The sequence below is a fragment of the Orycteropus afer genome, unplaced genomic scaffold (genome assembly GCF_000298275.1).
Source record: "Orycteropus afer afer isolate SDZICR_OR568_19922 unplaced genomic scaffold, OryAfe1.0 scaffold00142, whole genome shotgun sequence".
In the NCBI taxonomy this organism is placed as follows: Eukaryota; Metazoa; Chordata; class Mammalia; order Tubulidentata; family Orycteropodidae; genus Orycteropus; species Orycteropus afer.
The window spans coordinates 2,733,553-2,761,274 of NW_006921729.1; the positions used below are offsets into that span (position 1 = coordinate 2,733,553).

General features: G+C 43.1%; 1 protein-coding gene across 1 annotated transcript in view; it reads left to right on the forward strand.

Annotated features, from left to right (window-relative positions):
- CTDSPL (CTD small phosphatase like) overlaps window positions 1–27,722 on the forward strand; it is a 156,145-nt gene that overhangs the window by 94,161 nt on the left and 34,262 nt on the right. The window contains exon 2 of the mRNA XM_007945694.2: window positions 26,546–26,700. Within this exon, the coding sequence (XP_007943885.1) occupies window positions 26,546–26,700 (155 nt within the window). The remainder of the gene's footprint in view (window positions 1–26,545; window positions 26,701–27,722) is intronic.

Below are 27,722 nucleotides of genomic sequence, written 5' to 3' on the forward strand. Positions count from 1 at the left end.
GTGGGAGGGGAGCTGTTGCATTGTGGTAAACTGTGGTCAATGACATGAGACAAAGTATATGTGAACTGCTGTATAGAAAGTGAATTTGCTTTGTAAATCTTCACCCAAATCACAATAAATTAAATAAATAAATAAAGGGAAAAAAAAGAAATTTACTGCCTTGGAAACCCAAGGAGGGGTCGCTATGAGTCGGGGCCGACTCGACAGCAAACAACAACAACAAAGGATCTTCTTTCATTCTTGATAGAAAATTGTATTTATCATTACATGAAAAAACTCCATTCATTTTCATTTTGCTTGAATTAAGTAGATCCTATTATGTGAATTGTAATAAAACTACAATATGAAATTTTAAAAAATAAAATAAAAAGTCATGCTATTGTGGGAAGTCAAGTTGTACAGTTAGAAACTACGCGCCATCAGCAGTGACATTTTAATGTGCATATTTCCATCTGAATTATTAAAATGTCAGTTAATTGACACCAACAAGTCTTCTAAATCCTCCTTGCTTTTCTCTTTCTCTCTTTTTTAATGAAACAACACACTTATTTATAAACAGTGCAAAATGCAAACAATGTTAAATCACTCATTTAGGCTATCAGAAAGCTATGATAGTAAGAAGGGAAGAGCACCATCATATGATTTGATGAAATTTTCAAAATTAATCTGAAAATATCTGTGCATATACATGAGAGTTGATGTCTGAATCAGAATACGTTGCAAGGGTGAAGTGTTCTATTTTACTCTTTTGTAAAACCAAAACAGAGAAGCAGTTCTGTTTGAAAACCCGGGAATAAGGATAACAAGCCTCTTGCATTCAAACTTATCCAAGGTGAGATTTTCTTTATCTCATAGTTCTTAAGAATTCAGAGCTCATTGTGATTCAGATTGAGGCTGTTTCCATTATTCAGAGAGAATGAGTACTGTGTGGCCTGTTTCTATGATGAAAATACATTTCTCTAGGCCTCCTTTTGGAAGCTCTGGGGGCATAGTGCCTATGGAATTTGACTGCTAACCACAAGGCTGGTGGTTCAAACCCACCTGCCACTCCTCGGAAGGAAGATTGGGCAATCTACTTCTGTAGCAATACCGCCTCAAAAACCCAAGGAGGGGTCGCTATGAGTCAAACCAACTATAACTCAAATCGACTTGATGGCAGTGAGGCAAGCAATGAGTTTTGTTTTTGTTTTTTTAGGCTTCCTTTTGCTCTTTTGCCCTTTTGGGTTACTGGCCCAGGATTGGGAGATAGGTTTATCCATGTGAAAAAGGAAACAGGAAGAGTTATGAAGTCCAGGGTTGTTATTTGAAGGACCAAAAAATGGTACTGTATGAAACAGTGCCAACATTTTTCACTTTTACACTGAGACTCCCTTGCTTCAGAACTGCCAGCTTTTCTAAGAAGGGTATATACAAGAAGGCAGCCTGACAAATTATTCTGGTGGGGAACATGTAAAATGTTCACATTGATCTTCCTGTCTCCACAACTGGAAAATGATGACAAAAAAAAATATTTAGAGTCAGGGAAGTGGTATGGTATGGAAGAAAATGGTAGAGTCTATTCCTTGTCAAGTCGATTCTCACTCATAGTGACCCTGTAGGACAGGGTAGAACTTCCTTGGAGGGTTTCCTAGGCTGAAATCTTTACAGGAACAGATCACTAGGTCTTTTCTTCCATAGAGTGACTGGTGGGTTTGAACCGCCAACCTTTCAGTTAGCAGCTGAGTGCTTAACCATTGTGGCACCCAACAACAGCAACAATCCCTACCTCATGGGATCTGTATAAAGATTGAATGAGTCAGTACATGTGAAGTGCACAGAATAGTGCTTGGAATGTGTTACATAAGATAAATCGTAGCTATTATCAGTATATATGAAGCTGCATCCTTCTTTTTACCAGCTATAGAATATTCTACACTATAGATATATTAAGAGTGCTGGTGGCGTAGTGCCTAAGGCATTTGACTGCTAACCAGAAGGCTAGTGGTTCAAACCCACCAGCCACTCTTCAGAAGGAAGATTGGGCAATCTACTTCCATAGAGATAACTCCTTGGAAACCTAAGGAGTCACTATGAGTCGAATCAATGCGACAGCAGTGAGGGTTTTTTTGTTGTTTGTTTTTTTAATGGATATATTATATCTGACCAGTCCTATTTGATAGATGAATAGATTACTCCCAGCATTAGCTACTGAAAACAGATTGCAGCATTTATTATAACACCTTTTTGAAAGGAAACAACATGAATGTCCTAAGTTAATTTAATTATGTGACAGTGTACATCCATACAGTGGAATAAATATGATATAAATTCAACATAAGTTTGTAGAAAGATAGCTAATGCTGTGTGAAAATATTCACACATTTGTTAAGTTGTTGCTGTTGTTGTTATGTGCTGTCGAGTCAGACCCGACTCATAGTGACCCCTCCTTGGGTTTCTAAGGAGGTATCACTACAGAAGTAGATTGCCCAACCTTCCTTCCGAGGAGTGGATGGTGGGTTTGAACCGCCAGCCTTCTGGTTAGCAGTAAAGTGCCTTAGGTACTACACTACCAGAGCGCCTATTTATTAAGTAGCCACATTTTTATTATTTAGTACATTTTCCCATTGTAAATATGATGTACATTGTAGAAATTTAGAAACAATAGAAAAGTATAAAGGAAAATAGTAATTATTCCAATTTTACTGTCCAGAAATAATCATGCTTAAGGTGTCAGTGTATTTTACATAACCTCTCCATCTGAAGACTGGCGGTTCAAACCTACCAGCCACTCCTTGGAAGGAAGGTTGGGCAATCTACTTCCGTAGTGATACTGCCTCAGAAACCCAAGGAGGGGTTGTCACTTTGAGTCAGGTCTGACTTATGGCGTATAACAACAACAACAACAACTGCTTCTGAAAAACTCCCACTAATTATAGGAAGCAGGAGTTGCCATCTTTGATAAATGTGGCAGGGAGCTGTGAGTTGAGTTCATAGATGGGGAGTTAGTGCAGGTGGCATAGGTTTAGAGCTGTTTAGGAGAGGGAAGCTTGTTGTGGGGAAGAGAGCTTGCTAGATAAGTGGGGCTTCTGGAAACTGAGCTCACTCTTGAAGGATAGCCAGGAGTTGTTACTTTTTTATGCATCCATCAGTTTCATTGTTCTGGGTTTCCTTCCAAACATTTAGTCCTTCAGTAAACATCTACATGACAGGCCTATTTCTTGCCAACACATTTCTGCCCTGGGGATGCAGATGTGACCAAGATAAGTAAAGTCTCTATCTCAGGCTGGGTTCTCTAAAGAAGCAAAACTAATGAAGCATAAAACCAAAAATAGATTTATCTCAAGGAAATGGGTTATGCAGTTGTAGAGTCTGGGAAGTTCTAAACATGTGGGTAAGGCATCAAGCTGGAGGCTTCTCCTGGCTCACGTGGTTGCAGGGGCTGACAAACTCACAACCAGCAGGTCACACGACAGCAGTTGGCTCAAAGGACTGTCGAAGCTGGTGAATCCCAAAATCTGCAGGGCACTCGGCAGGCTGCTAGCTCAAGTTCCAGTTACCAGAGGCCAGGTGATAATGAGCCAGATCCAGGATTCAGAGCAAGGGAGAGCCTTGCCAGAGCACCCATATACATAATGGATACAGGCCACATTCCCAAGGAAACTCCTCTTACATCAGAGTAAGGGTGGGACTTGAGTAAGGGTGGGACTTGAGTCATGCTTTTTTATAAGGCTGTGCCTCTAGATACACCCCACATTAATCTTGCCTCCTAGCATATTTGTTGTTGTTGTTGTTGTGTGCCGTGGAGTCGGACCTGACTCATAGCGACCCCTCCTTGGGTTTCTGAGGCAGTATCACTACAGAAGTAGATTGCCCCATCTTCCTTCCGAGGAGTGACTGGTGGGTTTGAACCGCCGGCCTTCTGTTTAGCAGTCAAATGCCTTAGGCACTATGCTACCAGAGCTCCTTCCTAGCATATAGAGGTTAAGATTTATAATACATAAAATTGAGGATAATTGCATCAGATCACAAAATGGAGGACAACCACACAATACTGGGAATCATGGCCTAGGCAGGTTGACATATAACATTAACTATCATAGTCTACCCTTTGTCAGCTTGGCACCTGTACACATCTCTTAAAAGATATGTAATCTCAAAATAAAGACAATTATAAAATCATACTTGCACATAACATCAAACCTCTTGCATGCATACAACCAAAAACACACTAACCCTGTTTACAGCTTATATTTTATAACAGAACAAAAATATTTGTGAGATACACACACACACATACATACGTAATAAAACAAGGAAGGAATATTCATAAAAATTATGGTCCTCATTTCTGCAGTTGGTCACATGGTCATAACTGGTATTTAGAACTATCTTCTTTTACTGCCCATTCCTTCATTACCTTTACCCTCAGTAAGCACCTCAGATGGTCATGATTCTTTGTATAGTGGGATGACCCAAACCTTCATTCCTTAAGTGTTTGGGCCATTAGTAGTCATGTCAGAATTGGGTTGGCTAGATGTTTCCATCGACTTTAGTCACAGGGCGTGGTGGTACCATGAGATGCCCTAAGGAATCTCCTATATTCCAGAATACTCTTCTTTACCTCCATTGTTGTTGTTGTTGTTGTTGTGTGCCATCAAGTTGGCCCCGACTCATAGCGACCCCTCCTTGGGTTTCTGAGGCAGTATCACTATGGAAGTAGATTGCCCAACCTTCCTTCTGAGTACTTCCATTATGTAATCTCAATCTAATTTCCCTTTGGTAATCAGGATCAGTCATTCCAGCCAATCTTGTAACCCCCTTCTTTGACTGTGGTCCAGAGGCATGAGGAGCCCAAATGGCCAGCTGGCATTCTTAACTTCCAGTTCCGTAGAAACAGTGTTGTGTTTCCTGGTGGGAGTATTCTTCCCTTTGGAACTAAGACCTAGACCATAGGGTCACAGGGACAGGAAGCAAAATTTTGTGAGCAGGTCACTAGGGATAGTAGTGAGTGGTACCACTCCCATTTCCACCCACTGATTCCTGGCCCCTGAATCCTGCCTATGGGAGAAACACCACCATGTATTGGACACTGGTTTAGAACATATACAGCTTCTGGAGAACCTGGCCCTAGCCCTTCAATGTACTGCTATCTAGCCAGTGCTATAATTGTGTCTTTAGAAGGCCATTCCTTTGTTCTATTGAGCCAGCTACTTAAGATGATGGAGAACATGGTAAGACTAGTGAATTCCATGAGCATGGGCTCATTGATCATTGACATACTTCATTTGCTGTCAAGTGATTCCCTTGATCCAAGACAATGCTTTGAGGAATACCATGATGGTGTATAAGACATTTTATGAGTCCACTGATGATAGTTTTTTCAGAAGCATTGGATGCAGAGAAGGCAAATCCATATCCAGAATAAGTGTTTATTCCAGTAAGAACAAAATGCAGCCCTTTCCATGATGGAAGTGATCCAGTGTTATCAACCTGCAACCAGGCTGCTGGCTGATCACCTCAAGGAATGGTTCCATATCAGGGACTCAGTATTGGTCTCTGCTGCTGGCAGATTGGGCATTTAGCGTGGCTATAGCCAAGTTGGTTTTGGAAAGTAGAAGTCCATGTTGCTGAGCCCATGTATAACATCATCCCTGCCACCATGGCCACTTTGTTCATGAGCCCATCAGGCAATGACAGGGATAGCTGGGGGGAAAAAAAGATGACTGGCTTCCACGGAACATGCCATCCTGTCCACTTGATTGTTAAAATCCTCCTCAGCTGAGGTCACCCTTTGGTAAGCATTCACATGAGACACAAATATCTTCACTTCTTTGGCCCATTTAGAGAGGTTTATCCACGTATCTCTTCCCTATACCTCCTCGTCACCAGTTTTCCAATCATGTTCCTTCCACATCCCCGACCATCCAGCCAAACCATTAACCACAGCCCATGAGTCAGTATACAGTTACATATTTGGCCATTTCTCCTTCCAAGCAAAGTGAACAACCAGATCCACTGCTTGAAGTTCTGCCAGTTGGGAGGATTTTCCTTCACCACTGTCCTTCAAGGACATCCCAGAAAGGGCCTGCAGTGTTGCTACTGTCTACTTTCAAGTAGTGCCTGCAGATCATACAGAACCACATGTAAACCAGGAAAAAATTTTCTCTTCCTCAGTGACCTGATCATAAGGAACTCCCCATGAAGCCATAGGTGCAGGCTAGGAGAGGGAAAATAATCTGACAAGAGTGGAGACCATGGGCATTTGGGCCACTTCCTCATACAACTTACTTGTGTCTTAGGTCCTGCTCAAGACTGATTTTTTTATGTACTGTTCCCATTTGATGGTATACATGATGATGGAGTACAGCTGTTCACATCATACTTTATGACCCTGTGGGTCAGAAACAGCCAGTTCATGAGGACAGCTCAGGCTGCATGATGACTTGGTGGCCCATAGTTAAGTGTTCATTCTCTACTAAGGCCCAGTATCAAGCCACAAGCTGTTTCTCAAAAGGAGAGTAGTTATCTGCAGAAGATGGTGGGGCTTTACTCCAAAATCCTAAGGGTCTGTGCTGTGAGTCACCAGTAGGATCCTGCCAAAGACTCCAAACAGCACGTCCATCTGCCAGTGACACTTTAATCACCATTGGATTAGCTGGATCATATGGCCTGAGTGGAAGAGAGGCTTGTACCACAGGCCGAACCTGTGGTAGAGTTTGCTCTTGTTTTGGGCCCCACTCAAAATTAGCAGTGCTTTTTAAGGCACTTGATAAATAGGCTAGAGAAGCACACTCAGGTCAGGGATATGTTGCCTCCAAAATCCAAGAGACCTATCAGGTATTGGCCTTCTTTTTAGTCATAAGAGGGGCCAGGTATAACAACTTATCCTTCTCTTTAGAAGTAATAATTTAACATGCCCCATTCCACTGGACTCCTAGAAATTTCACTGAGGTGAAAGGTGCCTGAACTTTTGTCAGATTAATTTCCCACCTCTTTTGGCCCACTTGTGCTGCTCCAACAGAAATACCACAAGTGGATGACTTTAACAAGCAGAGATTTATTCTTTTACAGTTTAGGGGGCTAGAAGTCCAAGTTCAAAGTGCCAGCTCTGGGATCTGGGTGAAGGCCCCTCAACCTGGGCTTCAGTTGTGTCTCTTGTTCCCAGTTCATAGGAGCTGGAGGCATCTCTTAACTCAGATAGCTGGTGCCTGCTGAGGCTGACAAACCCAAGGTCAACAAGTAAAATGGCACAGTCCCAAGATTATCAAACAACACAGCAGGTCACAGGTTCAAGTCTAGAAACAGTCCCAAGATTGGCAGACAACATGGCTGGCTACTGAATGAAGAATCAGCTAAATGCAGGGTCCAGGTGTGCCAAAAAGCTTAGAGACCTTTCTCAAAGCTGTCTTCTTACTGGAAGCAGACCACATCCCCGAAGCAGCTACTAGGTTGCTCTAATAGGTTCCATCATGGAGTTGATTACCAGTCTCATCATGGAGAATCACTACATCTGTCTGCCCAGCTACTCAAAACTAGGCCCAGCCAAGTTGACACACAACCTTAACTACCACACCACCCCCAAGTACACCAATACCTTACCAATTAGTCTAGAGTCATTGATACTTCTTGCTCACCTGGGTACAGTTAGCATAGGGTCACTGATATAATGGACCAGTGTGATTTCTTATGGAAGGAAAAGGTGGTCAAGGTCCCTGCAGACTAAATTAAATAGGGTTGGAGAGTTGATATACCTAGGAAGTAGGACAGTGTAGGTATATTGCTGAACTTGAAAGCTGAAGGTAAACTGCTTCTGGTGTTCCTTCAAAACATGTATAGGAAAAAAGCATTAGCCAGATCAATAGCTGCATACCAGTTACCAGGAAATGTATTAATTTGCCCAACCAGTGAAACCACATCTGGGACAGTAGTGCAATTGGAGTCACCACCTGGTTAAGTTTACAGTAATCCGATGTCATTCTCTAAGATCTGTTTTTTCTACACAGGCCAAATAGGTTTGTTTTTTTGGTTTACTGTTTTCCTAAGTAGAGGCAGTTCTGATGGCTTCCATTTGGCTTTTCCTTCTTCCATAATGGCCCTTACTCCACATGTCAGGAATCCATTGTGGGAGTTCTACCAGTTGCTAAGTATATCTATTCCCATTATGCATTCTGGAACTGGGGAAATCACTACAGGATGGATTTGGGGGCTAGTGGACCCACTGTGAGACAGACCTGCCCTGACTCCATTAATAATCTGACCTCCATATTCTCCACTCTGACTGATATTTTGGATCTCCTGGAATTAATGTCAATTCAGAGCCAGTGTCTAGTAATCTCTGAAAAATCTGAATATTTCCTTTTCCCCAGTGAACAGTCATTCTTGTAAAATGCTGTAGATCCCTTTGGGGAAAGCTCAGAGAAAGATTAATAGTATACATGTTTGGCAGTACAGTGGGGTTCTTCCTCAAGGCGACCTAGCCTCCCCTTCATTCAAGGGATTGTGGGTCTGTAAATTGGCTCAAGTCTGGGAATTGATTGAGAGGTCATGACTGTCTACTCTGGCAAATCAAGTTAGACTGCCATACACTTGACCTTCAATTCTTCTGCTTATACACATTAAGTAAATATTTAGTAGATTTCCCATCTGTTTCACACCTAGGGACACCATGACTAAGTAGCCAATGCCATAAGTCCCTATGAGTCAGGCTATTCTAGTAACTGCTTTGACTCTGCTGTCCATTACAATAACCACACCCACGTACTTTTTGTCAATTAAATGTCACCACTTGGCCCCAATGTTCAGGACCACCATGAGGTCCAGTCAGCCTAGTTGTAGTTAAAAACCAAACCAAACCCACTGCCATCCAGTTGATTCCAACACAAAGCAACCTCCATTGGGTTTCCAAAGCTGTAAATCTTTACAGAAGTAGATTGCCTCATCTTCCTCCCATGGAACAGCTGGTGGGTTTAAACTGCTGACTTTCTGGTTAGCAGCAAAATGCTTTACCCACTACACTGCCAGAGCTCCTTATAGTTGTAGTTAGGTGTCTTAGCTCAGTTAGGGCTTTTCCCACTGTCAAAGCTGACTTACATAAAATAGCAATCACAGTAGCCTTCAATGATGCTGGGACTCCCTTCACAAATTTGTTCATTGTGTGATAAAAGGTGTGTCCTCTGGGCACTCCATGGGTGGATCTGTGGGTCCAACCTGATCAATCTACTCTAACATGCTAATTTCCCTAAGTGTTTGGATACCTTCTATAGTATACCAAGACTGGTCTGGCACTTCAGCTTGATTTAGTGTAGGCCACTGCTTCTCCATGCTTCAGTGAGACAACCCAATAAATTTAGATTATTTTCTAACCTCTTGAGATGAAACATTGAATGAAGAATTTGGTTAGTGGGCCCTTATCAATAAGTTCAGACTTACCCAACTTTATGTTCCTTGCACCATTATCCCATACCCTTAATAGCTATTCTCACACATATTTTCCAAGTTTCTGTTTGTGTTTATTAGAAAAAATCAAGTAGTTCTTTTGCAGTGTAGTGTACTTTCTCCTGGGTCACACTTTGTACTTCATCTTTTGGGGCTTACTGGGACTTAAGTCTACTTACAGGTCTAGAAGCAAAAATGGGTGGTGGGAGTGGGTCGTGTGAATATTCAGCAATGCTTTGTAAGACATCTGCCTCAAGTGATGTCCCAGGCTTCCAACCAAGTGCTATCTCAGATGAAGACTCTTTAGGCACAGCTGGGTTAATTTCATCAAATGGGGGTGGAAGGGATAATGAGTTTCCTGGGAAGAGTGGTTTAGCAGAGAAAGATGAAATAATCTCTTCAAATGAGTGGGGGGTGCTATCGGCAAGAGTGATTCAGTGGAATTTAGGGGCCACTGTCACCATCTTCCTGATTATCTGCCCATATGTAGCAATGCCAACTTTCAGGACCCCATTTCTTCCCAATCAGTGCCCTCACTTTAACTTCAGACATCATTCAAATTAGGAATTGAGACACCATTGGGAGTTCAAATGGTATTGTAATCCAGCCACTCAGCCGCTCTTATAACTAAGATTCTGGATTTGGTTTTCAGCAATAGCAGCTCTTTCAATTCAGGAAATAAGGCTTTCTTTTAGGGCACAAGTGACAATGTACAGGTCTTTTATGCAGTGCTTGAACTGTGACCCTAAAGCCCTGAGCCCATCTCTTTCTTTCACCACTTAGTCTAGCAAAAGTAGTAGCAACCAATAAGCTTCCTTATACTTTCCATCCTGACAGAATTACAGAAAAGTATTGAATATGCAGTCATCTGGAGCTTTGCTTCTCACAAATATTTCATCTATTGGTGGTGGTGTTTTGGTTATTTCTATTGCCACCTCACACCATGGATTAGTAGTGCCCTCTTTACTACTTAAGGCAGAGTCAGCATGCCTTTAAGACTAGCCAGACTTGAGAACTGATTTAGAAAACTCATCCTTGCAATTTTGTTTCTCTAGAATCATTCTTGATACCAGCTGTCTTAGGTAAGGTCCCTCTGTTAGGCTGAGTTATCTCCAGAAGCAAAACCAGTAAAATACGTGTGTGTGTATATTACTGCCATTGAGTCAGTTCTGACTCATAGCAACCCCCGTTGGTAAGTCTTTATGGAAGTAAATTGCCCCATCTTTCTTCTGTGGAGTGGCTGATGGGTTTGAACCACTAACCTTCTGGTTTGCAGTCATATGCCTTAAGCACTGTGCCACCAGAGCTCCAAGTATAAATGAAAACCAAACTCACTGCCATCGTGTCGATTCCAACTCAGAGCAACCCCCACTGGGTTTCTGAGGCTGAAATCTTTATGGAAATAGATTGCCCCATCTTCCTTCCACAGAGCAGCTGGTAGGTTTGAACCACTGCCTTCTGGTTAACAGCCAAATACCACCAGAGTATGTATGTATGTGTATTGTGAGTGTGTGTGCATATACATATATATATATGAAGCATATATACATATATAGAGAGAAAGTGAGGAAACTCCCCTTTTATCAGAATAAGGGTGTGACTTGAGTAAATGTATGACTTGCAAGGCCTTGTAAGGCTGTGATTCAAGATATACCCCACATTAATCCCACCTCCTAACATATAGAAATTAGGGTTTACAGCACGTAAAATGGAGGATAATTATATACTATCACAAAATAGAGGATAATTACATAATACCAGAAAATGGAGGATAATTGCCTCAGATCACAAAGTGGAGCACAACCACACAATACTGGGAATCATGGCTTAGCCAAGTTGAAACATACATTAACCATCAAAGTTCCTATACTCCTGCAACCCACCTTCCCAGCTTGCCCAGAGGCACATTACAGAGTTACAGACACAGGGCTTGTGCAGATGCTTCTCTTAACACTGCCACAAACACTTCCCATGTGTCTTCATTGTGATCATTTCTCATGGCTACACAATTGCCCTGCACTGATTTAATTAGCTATTCCTGCTCCGTTGGATGAAGCTGGACTATATGAAGATGAATATGGTATCAGGATTGGAGGAAGAATCAATAACAACCTGCAATACATTGACAACACAACTTTGCTTGCTGAAATTGAGGATGACTTGAAACACTTACTGATGAAGATTGAAGAATACAGTCTGCGGTATGGATTACACCTCAATATAAAGAAAACAGAAATCCTCACAACTGGAACAATAAGCAGCATCACGATAAATGGAGAAAAGATTGAAGTTGTCAAAGACTTCATATTACTTGGTTCTATAATCAACGCCAATGGAAGCAGCAGTCAAGATAGACGATGTATTGTTGTTGTTGTTGTTGTTATGTGCCGTCAAGTCAGCCCTGACTCATAGCGACCCCTCCTTGGGTTTCTGAGCAGTAGCACTGGGCAAATTGGCTGCAAAGAAGCTCTTTCAAGTGCTGAAGAGCAAAGATGTCTCCTTGAGGACTAACATGCACCTGACACAAGCCATGGTATTTTTAATCATGTCATATGCATGTGAGAACTGGACAATGAGTAAGGAAGACCAAAGAAGAGTTGATGCTTTTGAGTTGTGCTGGTGAAGAGTGCTGAAAGTACCATGGACTGCTAAAAGAACTAACAGATCTATCCTGGAAGAAGTGCAGCCAGAATGCTCCTTGGAAGTGACGATGGCCAGACTTCATCTCACCTACTTTGGTCATGTTATAAGAACAGACCATTCCGTAGAGAAAGATGTCATGCTTGGTAAGGTAGAGGGTCAACGAAAGAGGGGAAGGCCTTCAACAAGATGGATTGACACAATGGCTGCAATGATGGGCTCAGGTATAGCAGGGATTGTGGAGCTGGTACAGGACTGGGCAGTGTTTCATTCTGCTGTACACAGGATCACTATGAGTCAGAGACGAATCAACGGCACCTAACAACAACAAAAGCTCCATTGGACATTCGCGTTGTCTGCAGGTATACATCATGGTCTTTGACACATTATTCATCTACTTTCCAAATGGATTGTTCCAGTTTACAGAATCACCAGCAACATGTTAAGCATCAAACCTCACCACCATTGGCTATGTGTTTTTATTTCTTTCATTTTTGTGTGTGTAATAGGTACAAAATCAGGCCGCATTGTTTTAAGGTTCATTTATTTGATTACTGTTAAATTGTAACCTTTATTTCCTCTTTAAGTGCATTATCTGTTTAAATCCTTTGTTCTGTTCCTTATTTGGAACTCGGTGTGAAGAACAGATTGTATAGCTCAGACTCTAGAGTCACAGAGACCTAGTTAATATCTAACTTTGCCATTTAGGAGCTCTGTGGAACCTGGGGAACAGCATTCCCAGCAGAGAGGTCTCTCCTGGGAAGTGGCATGTGGAGTGAAGGCAGGTGGCACAGGCCTTGTATTCAGTTTCTCCTTGGAAATAAACCAAAACTCAGAAGAGTGTTAGGGAGAAAGGTAGGAAGATTGGGAGCCCTGAAATTAGGCTGCTCTGACTTTGAACCCAGTACCCTCACTTCACAGTTGTGAGAACATGCTCCGAGTCTTGGTTTCTTCATCAGGACATAAGAGTTGTCACTCCAGCACTGTCGAGGGCACTCAGCTAACACAAGGTCTTTACCAGGCAGCATGAACAGGGGAAACGCATCCTATCATCATGGAAAGATGAGATTAGAATTCCTCCCACCCAGCTTTTAGCCAGGAGCTCTGGTGCCATAGTGCCTAAGGCATTTGACTGGTAACCAGAAGGCTGGTGGTTCAAAGCCACCAGCCATTCCTCAGAAAGAAGATTGGGCGATCTCCTTCCATAGTGATACCGCTTTGGAAACCCAAGGAGGGGTCACTATGAGTTGGGTCCGAGAACTTAGCCAGCAGTTCTTCCTCTTCCCTTTGATTTCTCACTCCTGGAAGGATGAGTTACCACTGCAGTGGGGAAATGAGCCTTCAAAGCTATGAATTCCCTAGAGAAATTTATCACAGGAAAATAGAGGAGGGACAGACGAGATATCTCAAAAAGCGAATAAGTGACTGTGGTGGTTAAGTTTGTGTGTCAGCTTGGCTGAGCCTGGTTGAGTGGCTGGGCAGCTGGTGGTAGTTATTCCGCATGATGAGACTGGCAATCACCTCCATGGTGGGGCCTACCACAAGCAGCTGAGTAGCCGCTTTAGGGATGTAGTCTGCTTCCTGTAAATAAGAAACAACTTTGGGAATGGTCTCTAGCTTATGGCACGTTTGAACCCTGCAGGTAGCTGTGTCGTTCTGCAGCCTGCCATGCTCTGCCAACCTTGGGACTTTCAATGGACTTGAATTAATGGCCTGCCGTGTGGTTTAGTAACATCGGGACTGTGCCATTTTATTTGTCAACCTTGGGCTTGTTAGCTTCAGCAGCCAGTAGCTCTGAGTGAAGAGATGACTCTACCTTCAGTGGACCAGAAACAAAAGGCAGAGCTGAAGCCCAAGGTCAAGGGGCTTTCACACAACCGCTAGAGCCTGGCACTTTGAACTCGTACTTCTAGCCTACCAAACTGTAAGAGAATAAATTCCTGTTTGTTGAAGCCATCCCATTTGTGGTATACTCTTGTCAGAGTGGCACTAGGTAACCAGAACAGTGACTAAGTCCTTTTCCTAGGAGAAAAGGATGTTTGGATGCTCAGCAGCCACGTCTGCTTTTGAACTTTGTGTGTCTGTGCCTCCCTGGCCTCTCCCCACCCCCACCACCCTGCTTTTACTAAAACAGTGGGAAGTTGTGTTTGTTGACCACTCGTTCAGGGTGGGAAAGGAATGTAATGTATGCATAGACTGCCCAGAATTTCCTGTTAGACACCCATTCCAAACCACGGCCCTGGGATGCATTCCAGAGATTGCAGCCCAATCCCAGAGAGAAGAAATGGTGCATTCATTTAGATGTCTGCCTGCAGTAGGAACTCCCTCCCCTCCCCCAGGGGGGAAAAAAAGTGTTTAGCTTTTTCCATAATTATATAGTTGTGAATTCAACTGTGTGGTCTCTTCAGGGTTGCACTGAGCTCTGACACTCCCACATGTTTGAAATGTCCTTAACCTGGGGAATTTTAGTGTTCAATTTTATAGTTTGAACAGCATTGATGTCCAATTGGTACTTGGCACAGGGCACTTTTTTTTTTCTTTTTTTGTTTTTTGTTTTAATGTTTTATTGTAGTTTGGGCAAAAGTTTACAGAGCGAATTAGTTTCCTATTCAACAATTTATACACATTTTGTTTCGTAACATTAGTTGTAATCCCTTCAATGTAACAGCACTCTTTCCACTTCTGTTCTGGGTTCCCCAATTCCATTCACACATCTTTCCTGCATCTTCCTGCCTTCTGAATTTTGTTTTGGGGCAAAAGCTACCTAACCTTTATAGGCCTGTTTAGCTGAAAGGTGATGATCTCTGGGTGGGTTCAGTTCCAGGTTTGAAGGGTGTCTAAGGGCTGTAATCTCAGGATTCTACCAGTCTCTATCAGACCAGTAAGTCTGGTCTTTTATGATTTTGAATATCGTTCTATGTTTTTCCTCCCACTGTGTCCGGGACCAGAGCGGTCAGTACAGGCCACATTTTTAGTATCTTGCTGTAAATATGTCAATGATACAAATCTGCTGTAGATTACCTCCCTTTGTTCTGCCCTTGTGACAAGAAAGAAGCTTGTTTTGGGGGCAGGTTTTTGGTACTTTGACACTTCAGCGTAGGTTTAGTCTGTTGAGTCCATTTTCTCCTGGAAATTCTATTGTGCTGTGTCATCAGCAGTATAGCCCCTGTACCAGCACATATATATAGTTAGAGACTGGCTTGGCACAAATGGAAGTCAAAGGCAAAGTCATAGGCAAGCCTTCTTTGTTTTCTACAGCTGCCAATATGCAGTTTCTTCACTTGGGAAGAAACCTGAATGATTAAGACTGGATTCATTGCAAGTAGCAAACATTTCCACCTACATTTCAGCTACTCTGATGTTCATCCCAAACTACTTATTTGATTGTGTAGAAGTAGCTATGAGCCGCTAAGTCAGAACAGGTGTTAGGTCAGAAGATAAGGAGATAAGGAGAAATGAAAGCTGTATTCATGGGGGTGTGTGCTCACACAGGTGAGTAGGAGAGACTGAATCAGTGCAGACTCCAGAAGTTTGGGTCCTGTAGCAAAAGAAACAAAACACAGTTGCCTCAGAGTCCACTCTAACTTGTGGCAAACCTATATGTGTCAGAGTAGAATTATGCTCCGTAAGGTTTTCAGTGGCAGATTTTATGGAAGTAGATCACCAGCCTTTCTTCCAGGGGTGCACTTGAACCACCAACCTTACCAGTTGAATGGGTTAACAGTTTGTACCACCCCTCCTAGGTAGGGGTTAAGGATGATTCCAAAGCCTCCATGCATCTTGAATCTAAATAGGGTCAGAGTGGAAGGGTTGTATTATGGATTGAATTGTGTCCCAAAAGAATGTGTGTTGTAAATCCTAACCTCTATGCCTGTGGTAGGAGCTCTGGTGACATAGTGCGTAAGGCATTTAACTGCTAACCAGAAAGAAGGCTGCCAGTTCAAACCCACCAGCCACTCCTTGGAAGGAAGACTGGGCAATATACTTCTATAAAGATTTAATGTCTTGGAAACCCAAAGGGGGTCACTATGAGTAGAAATGGACTCAATAGCAGTGAGTTTGGTTTTTGTGGTTTTATACCTGTGGTTAGAATACCATTTGGAAATAGGTTATCTTTGTTATGTTAATGAGCCAGGGTTAGTGTAGGGTGTGTATCAAGTCAGTCTCTTTTGTGACATAAAAGAGATTAAACAAGCAAATGAAAAAAGTAGAAATGGGGTAAGATAGATGCCTAGACACATGGAGATGTCCAGGGAGCCAGGAGGCAGAAGCTGAAGAGACAGGGACTTACCTCCAGAGCCAACAGAGAAAAAGCTTTCCCCTAGAGCCGGCACCCTGAATTTGGACTTCTAGTTCCCTAAACTGTGAGAAAATAAATTTTTGTTTGTTTAAGCCTTCTTGTGGTATTTCTGTTGTAGCAGCACTGGATAACTAAGACTATAAAATATAAAAGGTCAGTGGTTATATGGCATTGACAGATGTCATACTAATTAAGAACCACTGGCTGCTGTTTGGGGTCAACATTCCCATTTCTGGATATAGAATAAGGACCAGTCAGATCAGGAAGGGTAAGAGGATGGTTAAGAAATGCCCCCTCTCAGCGTGTGATGTAACTGATTGTAGATTCGGTTGGTCCTTCCGTCGGCTGGTGTAAACACAGTGTCACAGCTCTGTGCACATGCTCACTAGACCAATCCTCCTGTGCCTTTGAAGGACCAGCTGCTAGCCTCGGTGGACTTTTCCCTTCATCTCCTGCTTTTAATTACACTTTCTTTCTTAAGCCAGATTTAAGATAAGATTTCCTACCAAAGGCCTGAGGCCTTGGGTATATTTTAAACCTCACATGTAGAGCCAGTTATTTGTTTGTTTAGTTTCTATCATCATCATTATTATTATACACAGAAACCTTCATTGGATAGAAGGTAAGGTTTTAAAAAGCTGTTTAAGGTTCTAAGTTTAGAATTCACATTACCAAAAACAAAATGGGCCTGCCTACATGTTTTCTCATAAAGCCAGGCTATTTTGGTGAGGATTGTTGTCTGGGTAGAAGCTAAATTCTGACGTTCACGGTGAGACAGTGCAGTGTACCTAAGCCAATCATAATTTTTTGGTGATATATTTTAAGCTGTTGCAGATTTTCTCTCACACACAAATATACATGTTTTTTTTACTGCATCTACATGACAGTTCTGTGGAGTAGGTTTTATTATTCCCGTATATGGTCGTTAAGGTTGTATGTCAACTTGGCTGGGCCTGGTTGAGTGGCTGGGCAGCTGGAGGTAGTTATTCCCTATGATGAGACTGGCAATCAACTCTATGGTGGGTTCTACCACAAGCAGCTGAGAAGCTGCTTTAGGGATGTGGTCTGCTTCCCATATATAAGCAGTAGCTTTGGGAATGGTCTCTAGCTGATGGCATGTTTGAACCCTGCATGTAGCCAAGTCATTGTTCAGTAGCCTGCCATGTTGCCCTGCCAATCTTGGTACTTTCAATGGATTTGAATTAATAGTCTGCAGTGTGGTTTGGTAATATCAGGGACTGTGCCTTTTCATTTGTCGACCTTGGGTTTGTCAGCCTTAGCAGCTGGCAGCTGCCTGAGTGAAGAGATGCCTCTAGTTTCAGTGGGCCAAGAGCAAGAGGCAGAGCTGAAGCCCAAGGTCAAGAGGCTTTCACCCAGTCCCTAGAGCCTGGCATCTGGCACTTGGGCTTCTAGCCTCCAAAATTGTAAGATAATAAACTCCTGTTTGTTCAGGCCATCCCATTTGTGGTATATTCCTGTCAGAGTGGCACTAGGTACCCAAAACACCATATTACTGGTGAGGCTTTTAGATAGGTGAAGTCACACTGGCTATCAAGTGGCAGAGCTGAGACTTGAACCCAAGTATAATTCTAAACTCTGTTTTCTTTCTAATGTAACTTGTGTATAAAGTCATTTTTAAGTAAGAAGTTCCATTCTAGGCTCTTACACACAAAATGGTCCACATCTCTAATTTGCAGATGTCCTGGAAATCTTTGCTACAGATATCGTAATTTAAATGTTTATAATTATCATTTAAAATTTCCATAATTCAATAATTTCAGTAATCATAATTTAACATTTAAATTCAATTGTTCCTATTACAGAAATGAAACAATGAAAGTCATGGTTCAAATCTGATCCTATCACTCTTATTTCCATAGGACAAGTCCAAACTCATCACCATGGTTTTACAAGGTTCTTGATGACCTCATCAGTTACCACCACCCCCATCTCACACTTCTCTTTCTTGTCATTTCTTTGACTTCTCAAATATTTGTGCTCTTTCTTACACCTAAACCTTTACATATTACTATTTCTCTACTTCCCTATTTCCTCCCACCACCACTCCCCCCAGCAACAATTTTGTCAAACTCTCAGCCAGTTTAGAATACACTTCTCCCAAGAAGCCATTTTTACATCACTACCACAAATCTGGACTACGTGTCCTTTGGGCCTCAACAGTACCCTGTACTAACCCATCATAACAAGGCTCATACTATATCATAATTGTGTATTCAAATGTCCATCTCACTAGACATGAGCTCATGAGGGTAGGGACCATGCCTCTCTTGTTCATCAGTATTTCTACACTGCGTAGCATAAAGCCTTCCATCTTAAGGGATAATCTTTTCCATTACAAATAACATAAACCCAATTCATATTGGCTTAAGGAAAGAAAAGAATGTATTGTCTAACATAACTGAAAATTCCAGGGGGCTGGGCATCTGGTTTTAAGTACAACTAGAACCAAGTCTTCAAATGATGTCATAAGAGATCTGTGTCTCTTATTTGTCTCAGCTACTTTTGCTCCACTTTTGGCTTCATGTTCAGATAGGTACTTCTCACATTGTGACAGAGATGGCCCCCAGTGGCTCCAGGCTTTTGTCCTACCAGTTTAGCAAACCCAGCAAAAAAAGAACATCTCTTCCAATAGCTCTAGCATAAATCCTGGTGCAAACTGTCATTGGCCTACATTGGGTCATGTGCCCATCCCTAAACCAATCATGTGACCAGGTTAGTAGGGAAGAGTGGTTCCTCACAGGAAAATCAAGAAACTTTTTCTAGAAAAAAGGGTAATGGATTCTGGGCAGGCAGAACATGTCTGATATCTGCTACTCTCCCCATCTGTCCTTGGTTCTTTCTCCTGTGCCAGAACATCACCCAAAGAGACCAGCGAGGTATTTGAGAGGCTTCACATCTTGCCTTTAAGACTGAGGGCTCATTTGGTTTCTTAGGAGGGCAACTGCCAATGTGTCCACTTTAAGCTGCTCCATTCTTTGGCCATTCTTTGGCTCTGCTGGTAGATGGGATTTCCCAATCCTGGGAAGAGAAAGGATGATATAAATGAATGGGAAGCAGAGTCTGAATGTGCTGGGCTGCAGTGGCATGGATTCAAGGGTCTTGTGGTAATTAAGGTTGTATGTCAACATGGTTTTGCGGGCTCGGCAGCTAGATGTAGTTATTCACCATGAAGAGATTGTAACCACCTCCATGGTGGAAATCTGCTATGAGCAGCTACGTAGCTGTCTTTGGAGTGTGGTTTGCTTCCAGTATGTATGGAGAAGCTTTGAGGAAAGTCTCTAGCTTTTTGGTACGTTTTGGATCCTGCATTTGGCCAACTCACCAGTGGCCTGCTGTGTTGCCTGCCAATTTTGGGATTATTCCTGGACTTGAACCAGTCGTCTGCCATGTGCCTGTTGATCTTGGGATCATCCCATTTTACCTGCTGACTTTGGGTTTGTGTGGTAGTTAAGTGTGTGTTAACTTGGCTAGGCCTGGTTGAGTGGCTAGGCAGCTGGATGTAGTATTCCCTGTGATGGGACTGGTAATCAACTCCATGGTGGAATCTACTGTGAGCAATTGAGTAGCTGCCTTAGGGATGTGGTCTACTTCCTGTATATAAGCCAAAGCCTTGGGGAACGGTCTGTAGCTTATGACACACTTAAACTCTGTATGTAGCTGTGTCATCGTTCAGCAGCCTGCCATGCTCTACAGACTTTGGGACTTACAATGGATTTGAATTAATGGCCTGCCGTGTAGTTTGGTAACATCGGAACTGTGCCATTTTATTTATCGACCTTGGGCTTGTTAGCCTCAGCAGCCAGTGGCTGCCTGAGTGAAGAGATGCCTCTAGCTTCAGTGGGCCGGGAGCAAGAGGCAGAGCTGAACCCCAAGGTTGAGGGGCTTTCACCGAGCCCCTAGAGCCTCACACTTTGAACTTTGGACTTAAAGCCTCCAGATTGTAAGAACTTCTGTTTGTTCAAGTCATCCCATTTATGGTATATTCCTGTCAGAGCAGCACTAGGTAACCAAACACAGTTTGTCAGCCTCAGCAGCCAACAGCTACCTGAGTTAGGAGACGTTTCTAGCTCCAGTGGGCCTGGAACAAGAGGCAGAGCTGAAGCCCAAGATCGATGGTCCTTCAACTGGCCCCTAGAGTTGGCACTCTGAATTCGGACTTCTAGCCACCTAAATTGTTAGGAGCTCTGGTAGCATAGTGCCTAAGGCACTTGACAGCTAACCAGAAGGCTGGCGGTTCAATTCCTTCCTCGGAAGGAAGGTTGGGCAATATACTTCTGTAGTGATACTGCCTCGGCAACCCAAGGAGAGTTCACTATGAGTTGGGTCTGACTCGACGGCATATAACAACAACAACAACAAACTGTAAAAAGATAAATTCCTTTTGTTAAAGCCATCCACTTGTGGTATTTCTGTTATAGCAGCACTAGAGAACTAAGACAGGCCTAAACAGAAGCATTGAAGTCCTTGAGTGGTATAAACTGTTAACACTCAGCTGCTGACCATAAAGGTTGAAGTTTAAGTCTATCCAGAGGCAACTCTGGAGCTCTGGTGGGATAGTGCCTAAGGCACTTGACAGCTAACCAGAAGACTGGCAGTTCAAACCCACCAGCCACTCCTCGGCAGGACGATTGGGCAATTTGCTTCTGCAGTGATAACGCCTCGGACCCAAGGAGGGGTCACTATGAGTCGGATCCAACTTGACGTCAATGAGAGAGGCAACTCAGAAGAAAGGCCCTGGCTATCTACTTCCAAAAAATCAGCTGTTGAAAACCCTACACAGCACAGGTCTACTCTGCCACTCATGGGGTCACCATGAGCCAGAATCAACTCAATGGCAACTGGTTAGACAGAAGCATTAGTTCCTGAAGTGTGTGCAGGAAAACAGGGCCATGTGCCTGTCCCTGTAGTAGTCACACAGAGACCACGAGTAAGGCTGATTTTTCGGAAGTAGATCACCAGGCCTTTCTTCTGAGGTGCCACTGGACAGACTCCATCCTCCAACCTTTCAATTAGTAGCCAGAAACTCCACTCAGTGTACACATACTCACTGAAGAGTTCAATGGCCAAGGGACATATCACTCCTCCCCTGGGGTGGTTGATGAAGGCTTCCTGAGAGAGGTGGCCTTTGAGTCAAGCCCTAAAAAACAGGAAGGTTCTAAGATATAAGGAGGTGAGAGGAGGAGGAATGGGAGTTGGGATGTCAGTGAAGAGGAACTCACCACAGGGGTAACTAGGGAGGAGAGGTGGGCAGGGCTAGGTATGGGGTATGAATAAGAAGGTTACCAGGAAAGAACAACAGAAAACTTTGGAATGATTTTTTGATAACTTTTCTTCCTAAATCTGATACAAAAGGAAAATCTTTATAGAACATTTTAGACTGATGTTCAAACTGGAGTTGCTACTCCAGCCTTTACTCCTTCAAAGTAATTTCTTAAAATCAATGTAGCAGGAAGATGTGTACATTAAACTATTTTAATATCCTACTGTGACAATTCTGATAAAGATTGTGTTGCTGGACACCTGGGCCACCAGGAAACCTCTCAAATGTGTTTTGGTGCCATGCTTTCTACCAGTGGAAACAAGGAGCCCTGGTGGTGCAACGGTTAAGTGCTCAACTGCCACCCAAAAGGTTGGCAGTTTGAACCCACCCAACAGCTCTTGGGAGAAAAGACCTGACAATCTGCTCCTGTAAAGTTTGAGCCTAGGAAACTCTATGGGGCTGTTCTACTCTGTCGCATGGGGTCTCTCTCTATGTGAGAAAAGTTGACAGCACCCAACAACAACAACTATCAATGGAAATGGACATGGGGCAAGCAAGTGAAGCTGGTGAAAGCAAGATCTTGATTAATAAGCAGAGAATCCTGTGCAAAGCTGCCAGAGGAAAAAAGCCAGTGCATGCCAGCCTCTGGAGCGTGTTCCTGGAAAAAGAACACTTTGAGTGCCTTCTTCTCATATGGGTCTCCTCTTGTTTTGAGGGTGGTGAAGATGTTCCATCTTGGCCAGGAGTGGGTGTGGGCCCTGACAGTGGTGACATTACTTCCTGCAATGCTTAACGGCTTTGCCTGCTCTGCTTTACAGGCATGGAGTGGAGAAGCATAGGAATGAGTCGGAAGATTTAGGGCTTAGACGTACAATACTGGTTTCTCCTCATTTTAGGATTCCAAGTTTCCTACAGTTGCTAAAAGAGTTTAACAAAATTCTTCCTTTTTTCTGTTTTTAGAGTAATATATAAAAACCAAACCCAATGCCGTCAAGTTGATTCTGACTCATAGCGACCCCCATTGGGTTTCCGAGGTAGTAAATTTTTATAGAAGTAGATTGCCCAGTCTTGCTTCCGCAGAGCAGCTGGTGGGTTTGAACCACCAACCTTCTGATTAGCAGTCAGATGCCTTAGGTACTGGGCTACCAGAGCTCCTACAGTAGTACATAATTCACATAAAACATTTGGAAAATATGGAAGAAATGTAAACATTCATAGTCTCATACTGTTAACATTTTGACATGTTTCTTGCCAATAATCATTTTAGTTTGTCTAGCATAGTGATGATCAAAACAGAGATATAATTTTATAGCTAGTCTTTTTTTAGCTAATATTATAAACATTTGTCCATTGAACTATGGATTTTAATTTCATTTATCACTAAAGCCCTTTTACCAGGCAGTTTATGAACATATCAAGAGTCTTCTACATTGTAGCTGGGGGGGGAGGCGTGGCAGCTGGGGATGGAGGCAGGGGGTCATGAGGCCCAGAGACCCTCACGTCTTGAGCCCTGTTCAGGAGCCAATGAGTGCTGAGGGTGGATGACGCTGATACTGCTCCCGAGGCAATCCTTCCGGGTCCCTAGCTAGCTTGACCTTGAGAAGACCAGACCAATTCAAGGGTGATTAGAAATTTTAACTAACCAGTTACTATCAAATTGATTTGGACTCATAGTGACCCCACGTGTGATGTTAGACTATGCTCCAAAGAGTTTTCAATGACTGATATTTTGGAAGTTGATCACCAGTCCTTTCTTCAGAGACATTTTGGGATGAACTAGAACGTCCGACCTTTCAGTTAGCAGCTGAGCACTTAACAATGCGCATCACCAAGGAACTCCTGTTAGAAAATTTGAAGCTTCAAGCCTCCTGAGGTTCCTGAAGCCCTGGACCTAACCTTGGTTGGCAAGAAGAGGCTTGGATCTTCCCACAGCTGTGAATATGAGGCACTTCAGCTTCTTCACCTCTTCATACCAAGGAGGGGAGACTGAGTGGGCTGCCATTTCCCCATCAGGGGCAGTGGCCTCCCAAGTGATTCAAGCTGATTTAGTGCCACCCACAGCTCTATTTGTGGCTTCTACATAATAAGCACCATAATCATGCTGGAAATTGTAAGTAGCTCACTAGCTCCACATTAAGGTTGTTTTTTTTGTTGTTGTTGTTAGTTTGTTGATTAGATGTTATGAAGAAGATTTGTGTTATCTGAGGATGAAAATAGGATCTGGGAAGATGGTTTTTGCAGAACTGTTTATTGCCCAGCCTGACTGCTCAGCAGACTTCAGGACATGAACAAACAGTTTGTTTACTTGCAGAGAAATGTGCTAAGGGCTGGAGAAGAGACAGTTTTGTTCTTCCCCTGACTAAAGTGTTTGAGTATGGCATAAAAATTAAAACATCCAGAATAACAGTGAAGTGATTTAACCAGTCGTTTATATTAAATACAAGTATATTACAGTGTTTTTCTCTCCATTTGGCATGTTCCCTCCTTCTTAATCTGATCTAAATTATTGCAAGATTGTCTTCAGTGTGGCACATGGGGAAAGCACACACTTTAAAAACAGGCCCACTTGGGTTCAAATCCTGGCAGAAGCAAATACTGGTTGTGTTTTCTCAGCAATAGGATGGAAGCCACAACACCTGCCTCCTTGTGTAGCTGTGAGGATCGTGTGAGATGAGGGTTGTAGAGTATTGGAACCTACAAGACTGGCCTTCCATAGACAGTGCTCGTTATCACTTCCCACCACTGCCGTTTGGAAGGCCTCTGTCCCTCTGGCTTGGACTGGCATGCAGGGCTGGAATTGAGAAGACTGATCCTTTGGGACATGTACCCACGAATCCGTGGAAAGACAAGAACAGCCTGGTTTTCAGGTTTAGGACCATAATCTTGGGACATATAGGTCAATTGGCATAACATAGTCCATAAATACAAAGTTCAGCATCCTACTTTGTTGAGTAGCAGCTGGGGCCTTAAAAGCTGGAGCAGAGAAGAGTAAAGCAAATCAAAGGCTCGAGAAAACAGCCCATACAACTAATGACCACACAACCCACAGCCTCCACTAGCCTGAGACCAGAACTCAGTAGTGCCCAGCTACCTCTACTCACTGCTCTGATCAGGATCACAATAGAAGACCCTAGACAGAGTGGGAGAAAAATGTAGAACAAAATTCAAAATCATAAAAAAGACCAGGTATTGCTGTTATAATAGAGGTTGGTGGAACCCCTGAGACTATGGCCCTTAGACACGCTTCAGGCCTAGAACTGAACCCACCTGGAGATCACTGTTTAGCCAAATAGGCCTATAAAGTGAGCAATAATACCCGTGGGGAGCATGCTTCTCTGAACAGTCAACCACACGAGACCAAAAGGGTAGCATTTGCCCAAAAACAAAGTTTAGAAAGCAAAAAGGGGCAAGAAAGATGGGGGAATAGAAGAGGGGCACCCAAAGAGGAAGTGGAAGAGTGCTGATACATTGAAATGTGTATAAATTGTTGAATGGAAAACTAATTTGTTCTGTAAACTGCCACCCAACCACAATAAACTGTTTAAAACAAATGAGAACTAACCTGCATTTCCAGGGATTGATGGTTCTAAAGGGCATCATTAGTGAATAAGGGTCTTAAATTCACACTTGCCGGGCCATTTGTCCAAGCCCAGGCTAGAAACGGTCCATGCCTGCAGAGTTGTTGGCAAAAGAGCTTTTTACTCTTTTTCAGAATTATCATCTCAGTGCATTCGGTTTGCTGCTGGCAGAAGAGTACCCAAAGATTTCTAGCAAAGGTTTTATGATCTCTTGGGAGGAAAGATGCTATACACACAACTCATAACTACTTGGACAAAGGAATTGTATCAGAATTGCTCTTTAGGAGAGATAAGCCCCAACCTTTGCCCCGCTTAGTGATTTTCCCATTAACCCTGAGCATGATCCCTGTGCCTGTGTCCTCTACTCCAGGGCTGCTGACCCACCCAGGCCTGGTATGTGGTGGGACAGCCCAAGTTGCATTCCTAGGCAAAATGTTCCTGCCCCTCAGAGTTGTCAGTCTCCTCCCCTGAGATATGTTTTTTTAAAAAAATCTGTACCGGTTTTTGCTTTTTATTTCTGACTTGTGGCAGCCTGTCTTGAGCCTTGGATAAACAGAAAGGATCCATCCCTCCTTCCTAAGCCTTAGTTCAAGACAGGCCAGGGAATGAATTCAGGGCAAGGTTTCGCCCTGTGTTTTGCAAGGAAGGGCTTTGCTCAGTCCTGCTTAGGAGGAAGCACAGGTTCTTGATCCACATCTCCTGCTGTTTATGTTTTAAGTGTAATGGAAACATTCAGCTCTGAGCTCTGGATCTAGACCCTATCCATTTCTAGACAAATGGCAGAGTTTAGATACAGGAGTTCCTTTGTGACCTTATACATCTTATTTCTCAGCTCATGAACTTAGTTATTTCCATGGTGAACAGGAAGTGTCCAAGAACTTTGTTCCAGAGTGGCTCTTTCTAGTACTCTTGATGGAGAGATGCTTCCTAGGGAGTGTTGAATCTGATATGTGCCTGAAAGGATGTTTGTTTTAAAGCAGTGCTTAGTGCAGAGTGGGAAGACTTCATCTGCTGGATTCAGGAATGCAGATGGTGCCTGACCCTGAGGATGGATCTGTTAATAAGCCAGCATCCCCCACTGGGCTGAGGTCAGAGGAATTCCATCCAGCCAGTGGGACTGGACCCATCGACCAGCTGGCCCTCCAGGATTCACATGTTGAATAAGGACCCTGTAGAGTAACTTCCCAGGCCCGCTCTCACCCTCTTGTCCTGGACAGGCCCTCTGGATTCAGGGCTCTGTGGGGAGCAGCTGCATACTCATGTCTTCACTTTGCGTTATAGCTGCGAGTGTTTGCTACAGTTGGCCACAGTGTGCTCTGTTTTTCCTTCCAGTGTCTCAGTGCAATGTCAGCTTAAAGAAGCAGAGAAGCCGCAGCATCCTCAGCTCCTTCTTCTGCTGCTTCCGTGATTATAATGTGGAGGCCCCACCAGCCAGCAGCCCCAGTGTGCTTCCGCCTCTGGTGGAGGAGAACGGTGGGCTTCAGAAGGTCAGTGCCGATGGGAACTGTGCACTCAGCAGAAATTCAGTAATAGTAGATCTGTCCCATTCTTGACAGATATCCATAATAAGAGTAGCACAGTATGTGCAGGGCCATTTACTTGAAAAAGTATCAATCCTTTTTGAGAAAGAATGCCCCAGTCATTTCCATATAGGAATAAAATGTGGTGTATTTGATGGGAGTTATAAAAGTCATTTTATATTTTTATAACATTTTCTCTTGGGGAGCATGAAAGAGAAAGTTAAAGAACCAGTTGTTGTTGTTGTTGTTATGTGCCATCGAGTCGGCCCCAACTCATAGCAACCCCTCCTTGAGTTTCCGAGGCAGTATCACTACGGAAGTAGATTGCCCCATTTTCCTTCCGAGGAGTGGCTGGTGGGTTTGAACCGCCAGCCTTCTGGTTAGCAGTCAAGTGCCTTAGACACTATGTAGCAGACCTTAAAAATATACCTATTTGTTGACCCAAGCAGTTCACCTTATAGACATAGTTATTATTGTACAAAGATTTAACTATAAGGTACCATCCAGCATAGATTATAATATTGTAAGAAACTTGATTTTAACTGTAGGCAGTTGGTTAAAAGACTTCTATAGACTAGCCATACAGACAGTATGCAGCCATTAAAAATGGCATAAGTATTTATGACAAAGGAAAATGTTCACAATATATCTTTTAGTTAAAAAAAGAAAGAAAGCAAGCTAAAATACAGTTGTTGTTATTGTTGTCGTCATGTGCCATTGAGTCGGACCTGACTCATAGTGACCCCTCCTTGGGTTTCCAAGGCAGTATCACAACAGAAGTAGGTTGCCCAACCTTCCTTCTGAAGAGTGGCTGGTGGGTTTGAACCACCAGCCTTCTGGTTAGCAGTCAAGTGCCTTAGGCACTATGCACCAGAGCTCCAAAAGTAGATTGCTCCATCTTTCCTCAGAGCAGCTGGGGGATTTGAGCCACCACCCTTTTTGTTTAGCAGTCCAATGCCTTAGGCACTGTGCTACCAGAGCTATATACT